Below are 15,360 nucleotides of genomic sequence, written 5' to 3'. Positions count from 1 at the left end.
TCTTATATCAGTGTTTGTCATCATCAGCTTCTTCCAGATTAGAGCTTCACCTGGCTCTCTGCTGTTGTGGGAGCCGCTCGATATCTATTCTAGGCTTGTTCTTCCTTTGCACAAAAAAAGCTGCTGGCAGTCCCTTTGGTATCATCTATAAAAGATCAGCTTTCTCTGAAGAGAGATTGGATGAATAGACCGGAGTGATTCTTATTCCTGTGACCTTTCAGTGCAACACTGCACCACAAAACGACTGTGACTAAAGATGTTGTTAAAGATGTTTTTCTGCACTGATATAGGATCTTGGTTGTAGCCACCACAGTCAGACCGACACACACACACACACACAGAATGTTTTAGTCGCTACAATCTCTTTAATGCAAAGGTAATACAACATGTTGATGTCTGTGTTGTTCACAGCGTCCCATTTGCACCCTTCTTTTGTTCAGTCTTCAATCAAATAAGCCCCTACAGGGAAATACACACTTACAGATTATTCATCTGGTGTCTTATTTGATTACACAGACTTGGCCAGACCGATGTACTGAGCCTGGGCGTTAAAGATGGCATAGTACTCCCTGATGAAGACATCTCCCAGGATCCAGAGCTGGTCAGAACCACCCTGGCCAAAGCCAGTGTTGCAACCGTAGTAGCTCTGTGTTGAGAAGAGAGAAAACATTTTTTTTAATTCACTCAAATCTTCATTGTAGTGCTGAGAACTTTTATGTTGCAGTGGGCGGCGGCTGGGGTCTAACTGACCTGAGAGACGTAGGCAGATGCAGGGACGGTGAAAGCGTGTCCGTTGAGAGTGAAGGTGACATCAGGCATGCTCTGGATGTTCTGGCAGTTCACTGTAGACTGTGAGAAGAACATCATGCACAGAGTTGAAGACCACGTAGCAGCAGAAGTTCTATTCATTGCTGCAGCTGAAGCAAGTAACCCAGTCCTGCTTAATTATTTTTACTTGAGAGTTTTGACGTCAGAGCATTAAAAGTCTGTTTACTCTGAGTTCAGGGAAAAGGGAAAGTCTATGTCAAATGGTATGGTATGATGGTATGACTCACCTCTCCGTACTGGTTGGTTGAGGCTCCAACCCAGGCGTTCATGTTGTTGATGTCAGAGGTTGGGCCAACGATCAGGGAGGTGCCAGTGTCAATGATGGCCTGGCAGCCACCGGAGCAGGCCACAGTCTGTCCGTTGATGGTAACGCTGGGAGAAGGAAGAGCAGAAGGTTGATTACAGTCAAGCCAGAAGGTTTTGTGCCACTTATGTTTACTGCCAATATTCTGCATGTGATAAGGTAATCAACACTTCTGGTCACTGATTTTGGATGCATTTCTGTGTACCTGTCCATTTGGATCTGCCAGTAGGTGGCAGAGGTCAGAGGGATCCAGGTGACTTGTCCAGTGTAGTGGTTGCTGTCAACACCACCGAAGACCACCTCACTGCCCTGCTCACTGTGGCTAAAAGAGAAAAAAAACAAAACAATGAATGAATTTCATGTAAAAATGACTCACACACTCCCAACCAACAGATTTCCATCCTGTCTCAGTACCTGCTCAGGTAGACGGAGAACAAGGGCTGGGACACGAGTCCCTGGCTGATCATGTTGTCAAAGACAGGCACGACGTTGTCAGAGGCAATGCTCTGGAAGGCCAGTCCCAGGATGCCATCAGCCACCATGTGGGCCATGAAGGGAGCCTCTGTCTGGCTAATTCCAAACACCTGGTTGGCCACAGTGATACCGCCCACCTGGACACACAAGACAGCTGTCAGTCACGAGTTGAACAGACCGCGGTGATACTGTACGCCTGCTTGAAGTCTAAATACGCTGTGCATTCTGTTCCAGGGGCTTTGTTTACCTCAACATTGTCGCTGACCAGACGTCCAGTCATGCTGCCAGTGCCGTACTGGATGGACAGAGGCTGGCTGCCCCACTTGAAGGTGGAGGACTGCTGTGGGTTGAATTTCTTGTGGTTCTCTGCAGAGGAACAACTTCTCTTTCACATGTGCGTTTTATGACAATGTCAAGCAACTTGGATCTTTTACTGAAAGATCTCAAAGTAAAAATACTCAGTAAGAAATAAATACAATGCTGTCAAATTTTTATGTAAGTAGAAATACAGAATTATTAGCAACAAAACATACTAATATTGCAGAATGGATCCTGTCAGCTTTATATAATCATATTTATGGGTTATTATTGCTGATGCATCACTATGCATGAAACTTTTCAATGCAGCTGGTCAAATGGGAGTTTTTACTACATTAGTTTATACAGCCTACAGTTTATATAAGTAAGCATTTCAATCTATAACAGTGTATGCTATGTGTTGTATTCAAACTGTCCATCGATCTCATGTAATCATTTAGCAATTTTGTCAATTTTTGCCATAAAGTAACTTGAACCTGAAGCTGTGAAATAAATGTAGTGTAATGAGTAAAAGGTATATGCTAGAAAACCTATAGTCAGTCCATCTGCTGGAAGCATTATCAGCTAACATTTAAATCCACCAATAGTCCACAAACTGCCTGAACAGCAGCCCGGGCTGCAGCAGTAATCTCAGCGGTACTCACGGCAGGCCTGGCTGGAGCAGTAGACGGAGGGGATCCACAGGTTGGAAGAGCCAGTGTCAAAGATGACGCTGAAGGACTGAGGAGGGGTGCCAATGGAGATCACACCATAGTAGGACAACTAGAGGGACATGAGAAGACATGCGGCAGAGATAGAGATCAACATCAAGTTGATTCAAATGTTGCAGCAGCTGTGACAGAAGCACAGGAAGTAGATGTTTCTTGACTTCATATTGAACCAAATCTAAATCTTCTGCTCTGGACTCACGTCAGCATCGTTGGTCATGCCCTCAGTACCAGACTGGATGAACTTGGACGTTGGGGCGTATGGGTACTTCCTCCTGTACTCATCCCACAATCCTTTCTCCTGCAGGGCTTGCCTGGCAGTCTTGCCCTTGATCAGGGGCATCCTACACACACACAGCAAAGTGGATAAAGAATCAGCAAAATGCACATATGTCTGCCATCGTATAGCTGGAGACTTTAGAAAATAAGCTCTGCTTTCAACTTAGCGCCGATCCGAAAGGTGTGATAGCTCAACGCAAGAAGCAGCACGATGGCCTTTAGATTTTCCCTCAGGAATACTAGATGAAGAGATTTTCTTTCAACAGTTCGGCCTATTCAGGTGTAAAATGTCAAAGAAACGACGGTGCCGGTTGCTTCTCAACCGGCCACATCAGACTTACTTAACAAGGCATTCAGAGAAAGCCACGAGGGCCGACAGGACAACGAGCCACTTCATCATGTTGGTCACTTTGCTGCTGGACTCAGACGAGTGAAGTTCAGTCACAGAGTTCAGCCCTTATATACAGCACATTAAGGTTATGTCTCCAATGTGCCCTTCTGTATAACTTGATATCATGTATCAGCTGGAGATAAGAAATATGTGATATGGTTATAAATGACGTCTTATCCAGAAGCAAATATACCACTGAAACAAACGAACACTGAGAATCAGGAAAATATTTTGCAGAGAGAATTTCCTGAAAAACCAAGTTAACTTCGACATTGTTGAAACACACTGAAGAAAACAGCTGAGCGAAATGAATTGATTAGGAGGTTTCTCAGAGGACTGACTTCTATCATCTAACAGGTCATTTGAATTTACTGAAGCAAGAAAAGTGTTTAACAGTGCACGTTTAATGTGCTGATATGTAGATCAGGCGACCTGATGTCTGTTTGATGTTTAACATCGATATGGAAACTTTCCACGGGTTACCAAAGGTGTGAACTGAGGCTTATCTGATAACAATGATACACAAAACAAAGACACAGAGGGGAACGGCTCGTGGTGTGAACAAAGAATAACACAATGCTCAGTGCATTTTAAGGAGCTTACTCAAATTCCAGAGCATATGTTGCAGTTTGACTTTGACTGGAAAGTTTGTTTCATATTTACACAGTTAATATTACACATTGAATCTAATTTTAAAACCATTTTTATACTGATTCCACAACCTTTTTGTAAGTGAATTTATCCCATGAAATACCGATGGTAACCTTTATCAAAGCACAATAGCTGAAGACGTATTCAGACTCTTTGCTTATAGATATTGATTGTAAATTTAATCATGCAGAAAAAATGGCTCCTGTCGGTGTAATGTGTGTTATGTCTTTGGACAATTATTATTAGTTATGCATGAATATCTTAAATTTATTTATTATGAGCAGATGAATGTATAGCAAAGCTCGGCATTTCATAAGCTCATCAAAGATTTTGTACTTGATCTGCAAAATAATAATGACTGTGTGGCCGTGTAATGAAGGAAACAGTACAATAATGCCCTAGTATTTATTAGTATTAATAATACTTCTAATATAAACAACAATAATCATAATAATAATAATAAATGAAAGGATTCTGTCTGTTGTAAAGACATTAAAATTGCACAAAAGATACTCTTGTTCTTCATATAACAAAGACATATCCTCATCATGTAAAAGGATAGAATTGCATCGTCTGGTAAGGTAGCAGCATCTGTGCAATGATGTCGCAAAAGTTCATTAAACTTTCTTTCAAAGCGGGTTGTGCACAAAGACGTCACATCACTGCATCATTCATTTTCTTTTCTTTTCTTTTTTTTTTTTTTACAATCCAGAGCTTGTCAAGATCCATATGTTAGTGAAAAAAACTCTTGGGAATGTTATGAAAAATGAATTATTTTCCTGAACCTAAATGTTCTGTTGGAAACGTTGGTGGTGGAACGTGGTGTATTTACCCTTTAACTGACATCTGCACAAATCAAATGTTTGGCACAAGTCAGATGCCTTTAGTCATCAGTTCAGTTATATAGCAAGGTCACATGTGCTCGAGAAGGCACAGAGAATCTGATTATGATTATGACCTTTATCATAATCAGACTGTGATTAAAACCATTTGATACTTCCATCCCATAACACACATAATGTTTAATCAAGCAACACAAACTGAGCACAGAAAACAAACAAAAAACCTTCCGCAGAGGACACATCACATGACACACAATGTTGTTATAATACTTTTATTGACAATTATATCTACACATTTCTCTTCATAAATTAACATAAAATGAGCATGAAAATAAAACAGCAAATGTTTTACAGCTTTACAAATAACCTTGTTTTCATTAAGTAAATCTGTGTTTTTTGTTGATTGGTCACAATGCCCTGCCATCTCCTCTCCTGTCCTCGTGGTTGTGCATTAAGAGAATACAAACTATATATTATAGTGCATAGAGTACACAAATGAAGAATACAGTCAGTAAAGATGAAATGTGCATTTTGGATCCACAGCTTGTTCAACTCTTCACTCTGAAATACCGTTTCTGCCGTGCTCTTCTTCATCTGAATGTTTGGGCGTCCATTAAAAGTCCATGTTTTTGAAGTCATCAGTACATCTATACTTGCTATCAGCGTATCTGGTGCACACCAAGTGAGGGAGACAGGGGCAGGTGTGATGCTGCCTTTTCCCTGGATATGGCACCTGAAAGTGGAGGAAAAAAGAGGAGGGGGGAATAATCTGACAGTGTAAATCCTTCATCATCTGACAGGTTGAGCGGCAGGTCTGAAAAAAAAAGCTGCTCTTTAAAAGTCTGAATCCGGAGACGGATGTGGTGTTAGCAGAACTAACTGTTGCCATCTCCAGATGATCGCAGTGATGTACGGCTCTGATCGCTCGCTTCTCTGTGGAGAAGATCAATAGCCTCTGCAGTTATCAGCAGCTTTTCTAAAGCTTCAGCCAACCTGCCAGCACTTGATAAAATCTGAACTTCAAGTGTGTGTGTGTGTGTGTGTGTGTTTGTGTGTGTGTGTGTGTGTGTGTGATGCAGGTTGGATGGATGCAGATTAGTAACATGACATTTCTCCCCACCTTGTGGCTGAAGGGATGGCATTCATCCCCTTCCACGCCTCTTGGGACGCACATCCTCAGCCCTCTCAGCCACAGACTGACAGCACAGCAAAGACCGAACCCGCACTGCACATCTCTCTCACAGGCCTGAGGACAGACACAGAGAGACGAGGCGGTACAGACAGAAAAGAATAAAAGAGACGGAGAGACGAAGAGACGGAGAGGAGGGCAGTTCTTTTGATGCCAGTGAATCACTTTTATTTTTATTAATGCTAATAGAGATACCCTTTTGTGTTTGAATATTTCATTTTTATTTATTGTAATAGAGATACCCTCTCATGTCCGTACAGTGAAAGCCATTTTATCCATCGCCTGTCATCTCCCTAATCCATTTACAAATGAATATCAATCAGAGGACTGAGATAATTTCCTCTCGTTTTTCCAGTGGACTTGAAGCGGAGGAGGATGTGGTTTCTCATTAGTCATGTGTAATCAAATTTTATAAAATTATCCACCAAAGTGAGCTGTTGTGTTTCCATTAAAATATAGTTTATGTGTATTTGTCATTTCAATATGAGAAAATCAAACCAGAAATCAACAGTCTTGTTGAAGTAAAACAGACTCCGACATAGGAGTTTGGAGTTTTGAGGAGACTTCCCTTTGTATAGACTGAAACAATTAGTCAATTATTGATCTGTCAACTGCAAACAATTTAATTTATCAAGCAAAAAGTCCAAACATTTCTCAGCAGGTGAAGATTTGCTGTTTTTTCTGTTTTGTTTTGTTGTGAATTTAATCTTTGATCGATCAAACTTGTGATGGGCACCGTTTTACATGTTATAGAATAACTTCATTCTGTGATTAATTGAAAAAAAAATGAACAGATCATCCAATAATAAGAATAATTGTTAGTTGCAGCCATAGTAAATAAGTGAGTAATTGCAGATAATTGGAGAAAGAGACGATAATAACAATGTAAAATCTAATTAAATAGATAAGTAATTAGTCATTTAGAGGAATTAGACAGTCCTTTAAGAACTGATCACATGAATGATAAAATCACCTGATAAAATCACAGACTGAACAGTTTGCAGCAGAGCCGGAAACTTGTCACTCACCCCTGTGATGACGGCTCCTCTGGACCAGCTCAGAGACACCAGGAGGAAGGACAGCAGCACGGCCGTGAAGCCCATGACAGCGACAGGAGATCTGGACTCTCTCAACACCCTCAACACTGGACAACAGCTGTTACCGGGCTCTCCGACACCTCACACTGCATCCCCGACTCTCCAGTCAGTCATGAAGGTTCCCAGAACTCCTCAGAGGGGGGTGGGGTGGGGTGGGGTTGGGGGTGGGGGTGGGGGGGTACAGACTCTCTCCCTCTCTTTATCCACCTCCGACTCCCACCCAACACTCCCTCCCACCCTCCCCGTGCCCGAGATCTCCCCACGCCCTCTCCGGCTGTCTCCTCAGACGCTTCGTCATCTTCCTCATCCGGATGATGGTGATGGAGGGTCACTGTAGCCCTCTGTAGACCTCTGCCTGTTACATACTGTAGGCTTTGACCAAACATCTGCTCAAGGCACAAGCTGACACAGTTTCCATGACTCAAGTGGTTCAAATAAGTAACACAAAAAATATGGAAAACTCCTCCACAGTTGATGGAATTCATATGAAGTGAAATGAATCTGACACCTGTTGGTGAGAAAAAGGGCACAGGTGCCACGATATCCTGAGTTATTTGTCAGTGTAAGGAAGCCCGGGCAAAACAAATCATCATCAGAGCCATATAACCAGTTTACTGAAATTACCACAAGCTGACTCATGGACTGTGCTTCACGTAGAGCATTTAAATGCCGGGAAGTGATATTCTTTATTTTATCATAGGATATGTGTGCCAGGATGCCATGTACTGTGACAGCTGTCATGGACCTTAGCTGTACATCATCTGTTTATCCACAATGAGAGAATAAGGCAAATAAGGTTGCAGACTAATCTGCCTGTGAGGTGTATGATCTCTTTAAACATTAATGTCAACAGTAAAATATATTACTTCCGCTCAGAACCTGTCAGATGTGGGCTTTCTTTTTTTTACAACAGTATCTTTATTTATTTTTAGAACAGTTTAGCACTCCACATGTGACTGCACGTACACATGCCTGTAGAACATCTGTACATACAAAGCAACCACCAGAACATAATACTCCCACCCTCAACCCTGCAAAACATACAAAGAAAAAATAAGTAATTACAGAATAAAGAAAAAAATGATATAAGACTGTAATCATATATATAATTATAATGTATTTTATATATATATAATTATATATATATATTATTTTAATCTTTAAAAGATTAAAATAAAATATTTTTTAAAAAAAGATTAAAAATGTACATATATTACACATACACCCATACACACTTGGATATGTGGTCTTTCTGAGTGAAAGAATAACTTGCTTCGGTTTGTCTCCAGGTTAAAATGGTGCTTCTTTTACTATATCGCTATTTGCATTTATTTCACTTGAAAACAAATGAACCATGCTACTGAAGGTTTAATACTGCAAAAAGAATTTAGAGACTGCTTCTCACTACCCCCACTACCACTGACAGTGCGCATTAAGCTGTAGTGTGACTAAATTGATACCAGAATATGAATAATGAGTCTTGAAATCTGTGAATTATAACAGCCATTATACAGTGTATGGCAGAGTGATGATACACTGACACAAGAGTTAGATCTCTATTTTGGGTCTAGCTCATCTCCAGATTTACTGTGGTTGTAAAGTGGCCATAACTAATAATGGAATCTAGTGTTTATGCCAACCTCCCTTTATACAAGATTAAAGATCCTGTTTGTGTGTGTGTGTGTATGTGTGTGTGTGTGTGTGTGTGTGTGTGTGTGAGAGAGACAGGGGAAGAAGATATCACGTGTACGTGGACCATGAGAATTATTCTGCATGCATAAACTTGCATTTGTACATTTGTACATTTGTACGTGTTGGCCTACGTGCACGCTCTGACAGTGATGGGCAGCAAGTTGTCAGCGGAAGCGGCCGGGCGCTGCTGATTTAAGCTGTGAGAGGAGAAATATGAGTGGAGGAAGAGGAGAGGAAAAGATAGAAGAATCGGGGGGGGGGCGGGGGATCAGGGGGACTAACCCCATGGGTTAGTCAGCAGGACATTACCCTGCTGCTGTGCAGGTGATGGATTCCTCCAATGCCGTGGCCACATAATTACATTCACCCATTTCTGCCTTGTCAGCAGGAGCACTGGAGCCTCACCGTCTTGGACAGGCAGCAGAAATCATGCAGGGAGGTGAGCCAAGGCAGTGGCCTGCAGCTAACTTCTGAAGAAAACACATTAACAAGATCCATCAACAAAAGGCTGCGAGAAACAAGGTTCCTGCTTTATAATAGTAATATTAATACCATTTCTTATGTCCAATAAAGCGCATACATTGGTTTTCTGTGTTTATCATGCTGAAAAATGTTTCCGCCAGTCTGTTATGATTGGGATGGTGTCCACAAAAAGTCAAATATGACTCAGGAACATGTGACAATGGAGCTGTTTTAGGCAACTTCAACTTATTTGTGAATCACCAGATTGTGACCGCCTCTGCAATTCTCCAAACAAAGTGGCAGCTGGACTATCAATAAAGATTATATCATCAGGAGGCAAAAAAAAATAACCCAGGTAATCTAATTTTATATTTATAGATACATTTTGATATAAAGTAAATATCAAAATCAATTTCTTAGCGTGGTTGGAATGAAAAGAGTGGCATATGAGTGATGAAATATAGATGCAGGGTTTCATTACATAACTGATCCACTTTGGAAAACCATTTTAGTTCCCTAACCACATAGAAGAAGCCAGGAATAATAATTACATCTACTGTGTATTAAGCTTATATATCAAATGCTGAGAGCAGAGTATGAAATCTTGGTAGGATAAATAAACACTACCCAATTAGTATCTATCTATCTATCTATCTATCTATCTATCTATCTATCTATCTATCTATCTATCTATCTATCTATCTATCTATCTATCTATCTATCTATCTATCTATCTATCTATCTATCTATCTATCTATCTATCTATCTATCTATCTATCTATCTGCAGCAGTCTTCACTGTCAGGACTGTTATATACAGTACTATAGCGCGCTTCGTGCCGTTTGGTCCTCACAGACACCCATAGAGCATGTGACGATCAGCTGACTCGACCCGGAAGCTTTGAGGAAGCACAGACAACCACAACAACAAATCTTCATCAACAAAACGTGAATTCCTCGCGTTATTTACGTCTGTTAATCATGGAGTCGACCCTCGAACAGCATCTGGATGATACGTGAGTCAATACCAGAGTGTGTTTGAGTTCGTGTGTAAAATGTTGGCACGTTAAAGACGACTTCTCGCTTTTGTGTGTGTTTTCGGCAGCATGAAGAACCCAGCAGTTGTCGGTGTGCTCTGCACGGATCAACAAGGACACAACCTGGGCTGTAAGAAAACCCCGAGCTAGATACTATATGAGCTTTACAGGAAAGTGCTTCTCAAATGTGTCCACAGCAGACTGACTGAGTAAAACCGTTCATCAAGCGGAGCTTAAAGTGAACTGTGGTTTGCTCCTGTAAAATCACTCCAAACACAAGGAGGCCCGTAGATCATTTTCAGAATAACTCAGAATACATTTTCACCCAAAGCTTTCATCTCAAGCTAAAATAATACATCGTACTTTATTTGTTGATAATATTTTCTATTTGTAATCAGAATCTGCAAAGTAACAAGTAACTAAAGTTATTAAATGTAGTGGAGAAAAAATTACAATATTTGCCTCTAAATTGTAGAGTACTTAAGTACAATACTTGACTGAATGTACTTAGTTATTTTCCACCACTGGTTTTCTATATGTGAAAAGCACAAACAACTTCCTGATGATGTGGTTTCATACGACCATGAGTCATCATTTGTCTCATATCTAATAACTGTGTCAGTTGTTCTCAGTTGTTTACACACATTTGTGTGAAACTTTCAAAACATCAAGTTCAATCAACACGTCATTTTGTACCGAGCAGCCCAACATTTGATTTCTCAAGCACCAGGAAGTTACTCACTCACAGCATTTAACTTGTGTCAGAAGGAAAATTATCAACCTGATTATCACAGCCACCAAAATTTGTCACGTTATCACCACATAAAGCAAGACGTAGGTCTTTGTGCCATTTCTCATGACAACTTATATACAGAAACCCAGTAATTAAGTTAAAAAAAAAAGTAAATCACAATATTAATATAATGAAATACAATATAATTATTGATAGAATAAATTGATAATGGAATAAAGAAGGGAAAGCAATAGAATTTTATACTTATACACATATACACTACCTACACATATATAAGCACATATATACATATGCAAACACATACATAAATATAGTAAAAGCAGTTAACAAATGAATACTACTGTCAATTCACTGGTTTGTCTTTCAATCTTCACCTTGCTGTGAGAACATGAGTTTTGGATTTGAGAGTTTAACACACTGTTTTCATTTGACAATTGTGCCAAAGCAGCTGACAAGTACTTAAAATGGAAAATATGCATTTCTAAATTGTATAACATACAAATTGCCACCCATCTTTTTTGGTCAACCTGAGTCATAAGGTTAATCATATTTGCAAAGTTAATCATTTGCTTGTTGCTGAGAATTACAAGTGGAGACATATGAGCTAAATAACATGACCGAGCAAGATAAAATGCTTTACTTCCTGATTAAAAAAATAACAGTGTGTGTTATTTGTGAGCATCACTAGCAATATGTAATAAAGTCAGGTGCAAGACTTATTGTTACATATTGCTAGTGATGCTCACAAATAACTCATATGATCATCACACTGCTAACTAAAATCTGGTTACCCACCTCTTCTGTGCATTACTGACTACCACCAAGTTTATTGGGTTTTGGGTTTTTTTTTTTACTGAGCCTGTTCTTACTTTAGGATTATTGCCACTTGCAAATATTTGTCCTGAATGATCTGATCACACTGAAGACATTACAACTGTAAATGCACCCAGCACGCACTGAAGATGTAACCACCTTAAAAAGATGAATTTGGTCACATAAACTTCAAATTATACAACTCTGATTTAACACACTGCACATCCAGAATGGGAATACGCAGGCGGCTCGAGTGTCCTGAATAAAATGTCACAGATTTGTGGATGACGACAAGCTTGTTAACTGTCAGTGTTTGTGCAATTAAAGTGTGTGGTCTTGCCAAGAATTACACGAGAAGGCCAAATAGCGCTCTCATGTCTGTAAATATGAAGCTACTGCCTGCAGCCAGTTAGCTTAGCTTAGCTGTTGGACAGTAAACAGCGGGAAGCACATAGCCTGGCTCTGTCCAAAGTTGCCAAAATCTGACTATTGGCACATGTGAAACTGTAACTAAATAACACAGGAGATCTTGTTTGTTTAATCCATAGAAAAAAAACAAATTGTAAAAATGAGAAGTTGTGGAATTACAGAGTGTTATGGGCTGAACTTTTACTTTTACCTAGAAATGCAAGTGAGATGGATGCTGTTCAGATAACGCTGGAGAAGGTTTAACTGTCAGTATGTTTTCTTCAGTCCTGCTCAGTGACATTCCTTTATATTTCACAACCACCAGGCCGCGGCTCCCTGTCTGATGAACATGGTGGTGTTGTGTCAGTTCTGGCCAAACAAGCTGCAGCTCTCACCAGAGACCTAACAGACACTCCGACTGTGTGCCTGGAGTCGGAGTCAGGGTGAGCACTCACACAACCTTTTGTCTTTTTATTTATTTATTTATTTTTTTACTTGACTGACTCCCGCCTGTCGTCCCTCCCCACAGTTTCAGTGAATATAAGAGGTTTGTCTGTGGTGGAGTTGATGAATACTTGGGCAGATGAGTAAATCAAAGTCTTGGCAGACGAGCTCATTTTCATTTGTGTGGCTGTGCTGCCACCTTCTGGGCTCTGCAAAAAACCTCATCTGCTGAACTGTGTCTCCAACTTCCAACAATACTCATGATTATCAGGAAGAAGTCATTTTAAACGTTGGACCTTAGTACCTGTTGCTTTGTTGTGTCAACCCAGGTGTAAATGAATGACTTAATGACCGGAGCAGACATCACGTTTCAGTGGCTGAGGGGATCATTCTGTTCTGATCATTAGTGAGGAGAGAGCACATCAGTCATATCTTAGCTGCCCTGCGCGGGCTTCCTGTACACAAAGGCCTCGGTGAGGACCAAGCTACATCGCTAACTCCCTGATTAGCTATGTACCTCCAAGAACACTGAGGTCATCTACTGCTGCTTTATTGAAGGTTCCCAGCAACAGCTGTAGAAAAATTGGGGATGCAGTCTTGGTCAGTTACGGCCCTTAGCTGTGAACCACACTCCCTGTACGTATCAGAGAAGCAGCTCACTGAGTATCTTTAAAGGAAAGCTCAAAACTTATTCCTTCACTTTAGCCTTTAACTATCTCTGAATTTCTGCACTTTGCTCTGCATCTATGCACCGCTCAGCACTTTGTTTAAATGTCTTCTTATTTAATGATTTAATATTTTATTCCTTATTTTATCTCATTTTACATGAATGTTTTTAATGTTTTTCATTTTAAATCAAAGATCAATGCTCTACATGTTTTTATGTCTTTTCATGTGAAGCACTTGGTGCATTTCATTTATTTGTTGTAAAGCAGTTTGTGCTACATTTCTTGGTGCTTTATTATTGTTATTATTATTATTATTAGTGATCAAAAGCTATTAGAAATCAATCAGCTGATAAGTTTCAGTGTGAGTTTGAACTAAATTAGAGTTTAAGGCCATTGTCCTCTTTAAATTGTACATTTATACAACTGCCTTTATACTGCTGTTGCTGGTAGCCATGATGATGATGATGATGATGATGATGATAATAAACAGAAATCATAACCTCACCAATAATAATAATGTACAAAAGATCAGTAAAAGGTCAAAACATGTCATCACTTTTATTTTACTCATCTCTTGAATGTTCGTGTGACGATGCTGTTTTTGTTTCTGTGTGTTGTGTAGAAACATCCTGGTGAGGAGTCACGGCACCATCACAGTAGCAGTTCACAAGATCGCCTCTTGAAGACACCATGACTCACTGCAGAGTTTTACTGTAAAGAATTGTACATGCAAACAAACACATTAGTACGAATCACACGATCTGAGGGAGCTCTGACAAAGAGAAATCTGAGGTTTCCTCATTCGGCTGCTGTGTTCTCTGTATTTTCTGACCCCATATTTAAACCAGAGAGCTTGTTAATTTTCTGATGCTGAATATTAGAGTGTGAATCTCTTCTTTTATTAAAAAAAAAAGAAAGAAAGAAAAAGAATCTACACCAATTCATCAGTGATGCTATTTTATTGATACTGTGTACAGAATAGGTCTCATATGATGTTGTATCCAGCCGTGTTAAAACCGTGTGTGTGCGCGCGTGTGTCCGCGCGCGTGTGTGTGCTTTTTGCCCACAACCATATCCTTCAAGCCAAGGCAGTCATGCACAGAATAACAACCCTTAATAAACTTTAACTTGACTTTGTGCTGCCCTCCTCTGTGTTAAGTATTCATTATTTTCTCCTTTGCTCAGTAGCTGCGTGACATTTACACAAGACATGGAAAAAAAAAAAAAAAAACAAGTTTCACATTTTCCAATCATTTATGAAGCCACTGAAGTCGCGTATGGCGGAAGGATCACGCATTTATTCACTTAAAGAGCGTGTAGGTCCGTGTACCAGTGGAGCGCCAGGTGTACGCAGTGTGTTTTCGTGCTCCTCTGGATGGGGGAGTGTGAATCGCACAATGTTTTTTTGTCAGACAACACGTGTATCCCTCTGTCCGCAGCACATGGCTGTGTATCTGCAGAGCAGGCAGTGCAGCGCATCTTAGTGGCGCACCGCCTTTGTCCAAGACCTGAGCACCGTCTGCGGTGGCTCCGATGTTTTCGCCGCAGACCAGTTTATTTATGCCTGAGTGCCGGTGACGGTCCGTCCATCCCTTTCTAGTGAACGTGATATCTCAGGAGCGCCTGGGGGGAATTTCACCAAATTTGGTCCAGATGTCCACTTGGACACCAGGATGAACTGATTAGAATTTGGTGGTCAAAGGTCAAAGGTCAAGGTCACTGTGTCCGTACAAACACATTTAGGGCCATAGCTCAAGAATTCATACCCTAATTATGACAAAACGAAATCTCTCCTGGAATAAAACGATGAAGTTATAACATTTTATATTCAAATGGTCAACTTCACTGTGACGTCATGATTTTCTGCAAAACCACTTTTCTGACCATTATTAAACGCTGTAACTGAGGAACAGAAGGGGAGGGGAGATTCTGACCTTATATCACCTTGAAACTTTACCAAAAACACATGTAATGCCTTTTACTGAGTTCCCTCACAGTCTCCA

At 40.3% G+C, this 15,360-nt stretch overlaps 3 protein-coding genes across 3 annotated transcripts; 1 reads left to right on the top strand and 2 right to left on the bottom strand.

Annotated features, from left to right (window-relative positions):
* Nucleotides 1-345: 345 nt before the first annotated feature.
* Nucleotides 346-3,361, bottom strand: LOC130174616 (pepsin A-like). Its single transcript, XM_056384606.1, has 9 exons — nt 3,252-3,361; nt 2,834-2,975; nt 2,569-2,686; nt 1,854-1,972; nt 1,547-1,743; nt 1,338-1,454; nt 1,056-1,200; nt 751-849; nt 346-646 (listed from the first exon to the last, which is right to left on the bottom strand). Exons 1-9 carry the CDS (start codon nt 3,308-3,310, stop codon nt 509-511), a joined length of 1,134 nt encoding a protein of 377 aa, XP_056240581.1. The 5' UTR covers nt 3,311-3,361; the 3' UTR covers nt 346-508.
* A 1,737-nt stretch (nt 3,362-5,098) lies between these two features.
* prok1 (prokineticin 1) lies at nt 5,099-7,129 on the bottom strand. Its single transcript, XM_056385608.1, has 3 exons — nt 7,012-7,129; nt 5,915-6,040; nt 5,099-5,527 (listed from the first exon to the last, which is right to left on the bottom strand). The coding sequence occupies exons 1-3, from the start codon at nt 7,084-7,086 to the stop codon at nt 5,408-5,410; spliced, it is 321 nt and encodes a 106-aa protein (XP_056241583.1). The 5' UTR covers nt 7,087-7,129; the 3' UTR covers nt 5,099-5,407.
* A 2,965-nt stretch (nt 7,130-10,094) lies between these two features.
* Nucleotides 10,095-14,494, top strand: lamtor5 (late endosomal/lysosomal adaptor, MAPK and MTOR activator 5). Its single transcript, XM_056384054.1, has 4 exons — nt 10,095-10,249; nt 10,339-10,400; nt 12,571-12,688; nt 13,980-14,494. Exons 1-4 carry the CDS (start codon nt 10,215-10,217, stop codon nt 14,038-14,040), a joined length of 276 nt encoding a protein of 91 aa, XP_056240029.1. The 5' UTR covers nt 10,095-10,214; the 3' UTR covers nt 14,041-14,494.
* Nucleotides 14,495-15,360: the final 866 nt, after the last annotated feature.

This window comes from Seriola aureovittata, chromosome 9 (genome assembly GCF_021018895.1).
Source record: "Seriola aureovittata isolate HTS-2021-v1 ecotype China chromosome 9, ASM2101889v1, whole genome shotgun sequence".
In the NCBI taxonomy this organism is placed as follows: Eukaryota; Metazoa; Chordata; class Actinopteri; order Carangiformes; family Carangidae; genus Seriola; species Seriola aureovittata.
This window is presented reverse-complemented; position numbering and strand designations above follow the sequence as displayed.

What these genes read in the sequence shown, in the direction of transcription:
- LOC130174616 (XM_056384606.1), bottom strand. Translation starts at nt 3,310, where the DNA reads ATGATGAAGTGGCTCGTTGTCCTGTCGGCCCTCGTGGCTTTCTCTGAA. An exon ending in GCATGACCAACGATGCTGAC is followed by an intron (nt 2,687 to 2,833) that starts GTGAGTCCAGAG and finishes ATGTCCCTCTAG; the next exon opens with TTGTCCTACTATGGTGTGAT. An exon ending in CAACCAACCAGTACGGAGAG is followed by an intron (nt 850 to 1,055) that starts GTGAGTCATACC and finishes TTCTTCTCACAG; the next exon opens with TCTACAGTGAACTGCCAGAA.
- lamtor5 (XM_056384054.1), top strand. Translation starts at nt 10,215, where the DNA reads ATGGAGTCGACCCTCGAACAGCATCTGGATGATAC. An exon ending in ACAAGGACACAACCTGGGCT is followed by an intron (nt 10,401 to 12,570) that starts GTAAGAAAACCC and finishes CACAACCACCAG; the next exon opens with GCCGCGGCTCCCTGTCTGAT. An exon ending in TGCCTGGAGTCGGAGTCAGG is followed by an intron (nt 12,689 to 13,979) that starts GTGAGCACTCAC and finishes TGTGTTGTGTAG; the next exon opens with AAACATCCTGGTGAGGAGTC.
- prok1 (XM_056385608.1), bottom strand. Translation starts at nt 7,086, where the DNA reads ATGGGCTTCACGGCCGTGCTGCTGTCCTTCCTCCTGGTGTCTCTGAGC. An exon ending in GAGGAGCCGTCATCACAGGG is followed by an intron (nt 6,041 to 7,011) that starts GTGAGTGACAAG and finishes GTCTGTCCTCAG; the next exon opens with GCCTGTGAGAGAGATGTGCA. An exon ending in GCCATCCCTTCAGCCACAAG is followed by an intron (nt 5,528 to 5,914) that starts GTGGGGAGAAAT and finishes CTCCACTTTCAG; the next exon opens with GTGCCATATCCAGGGAAAAG.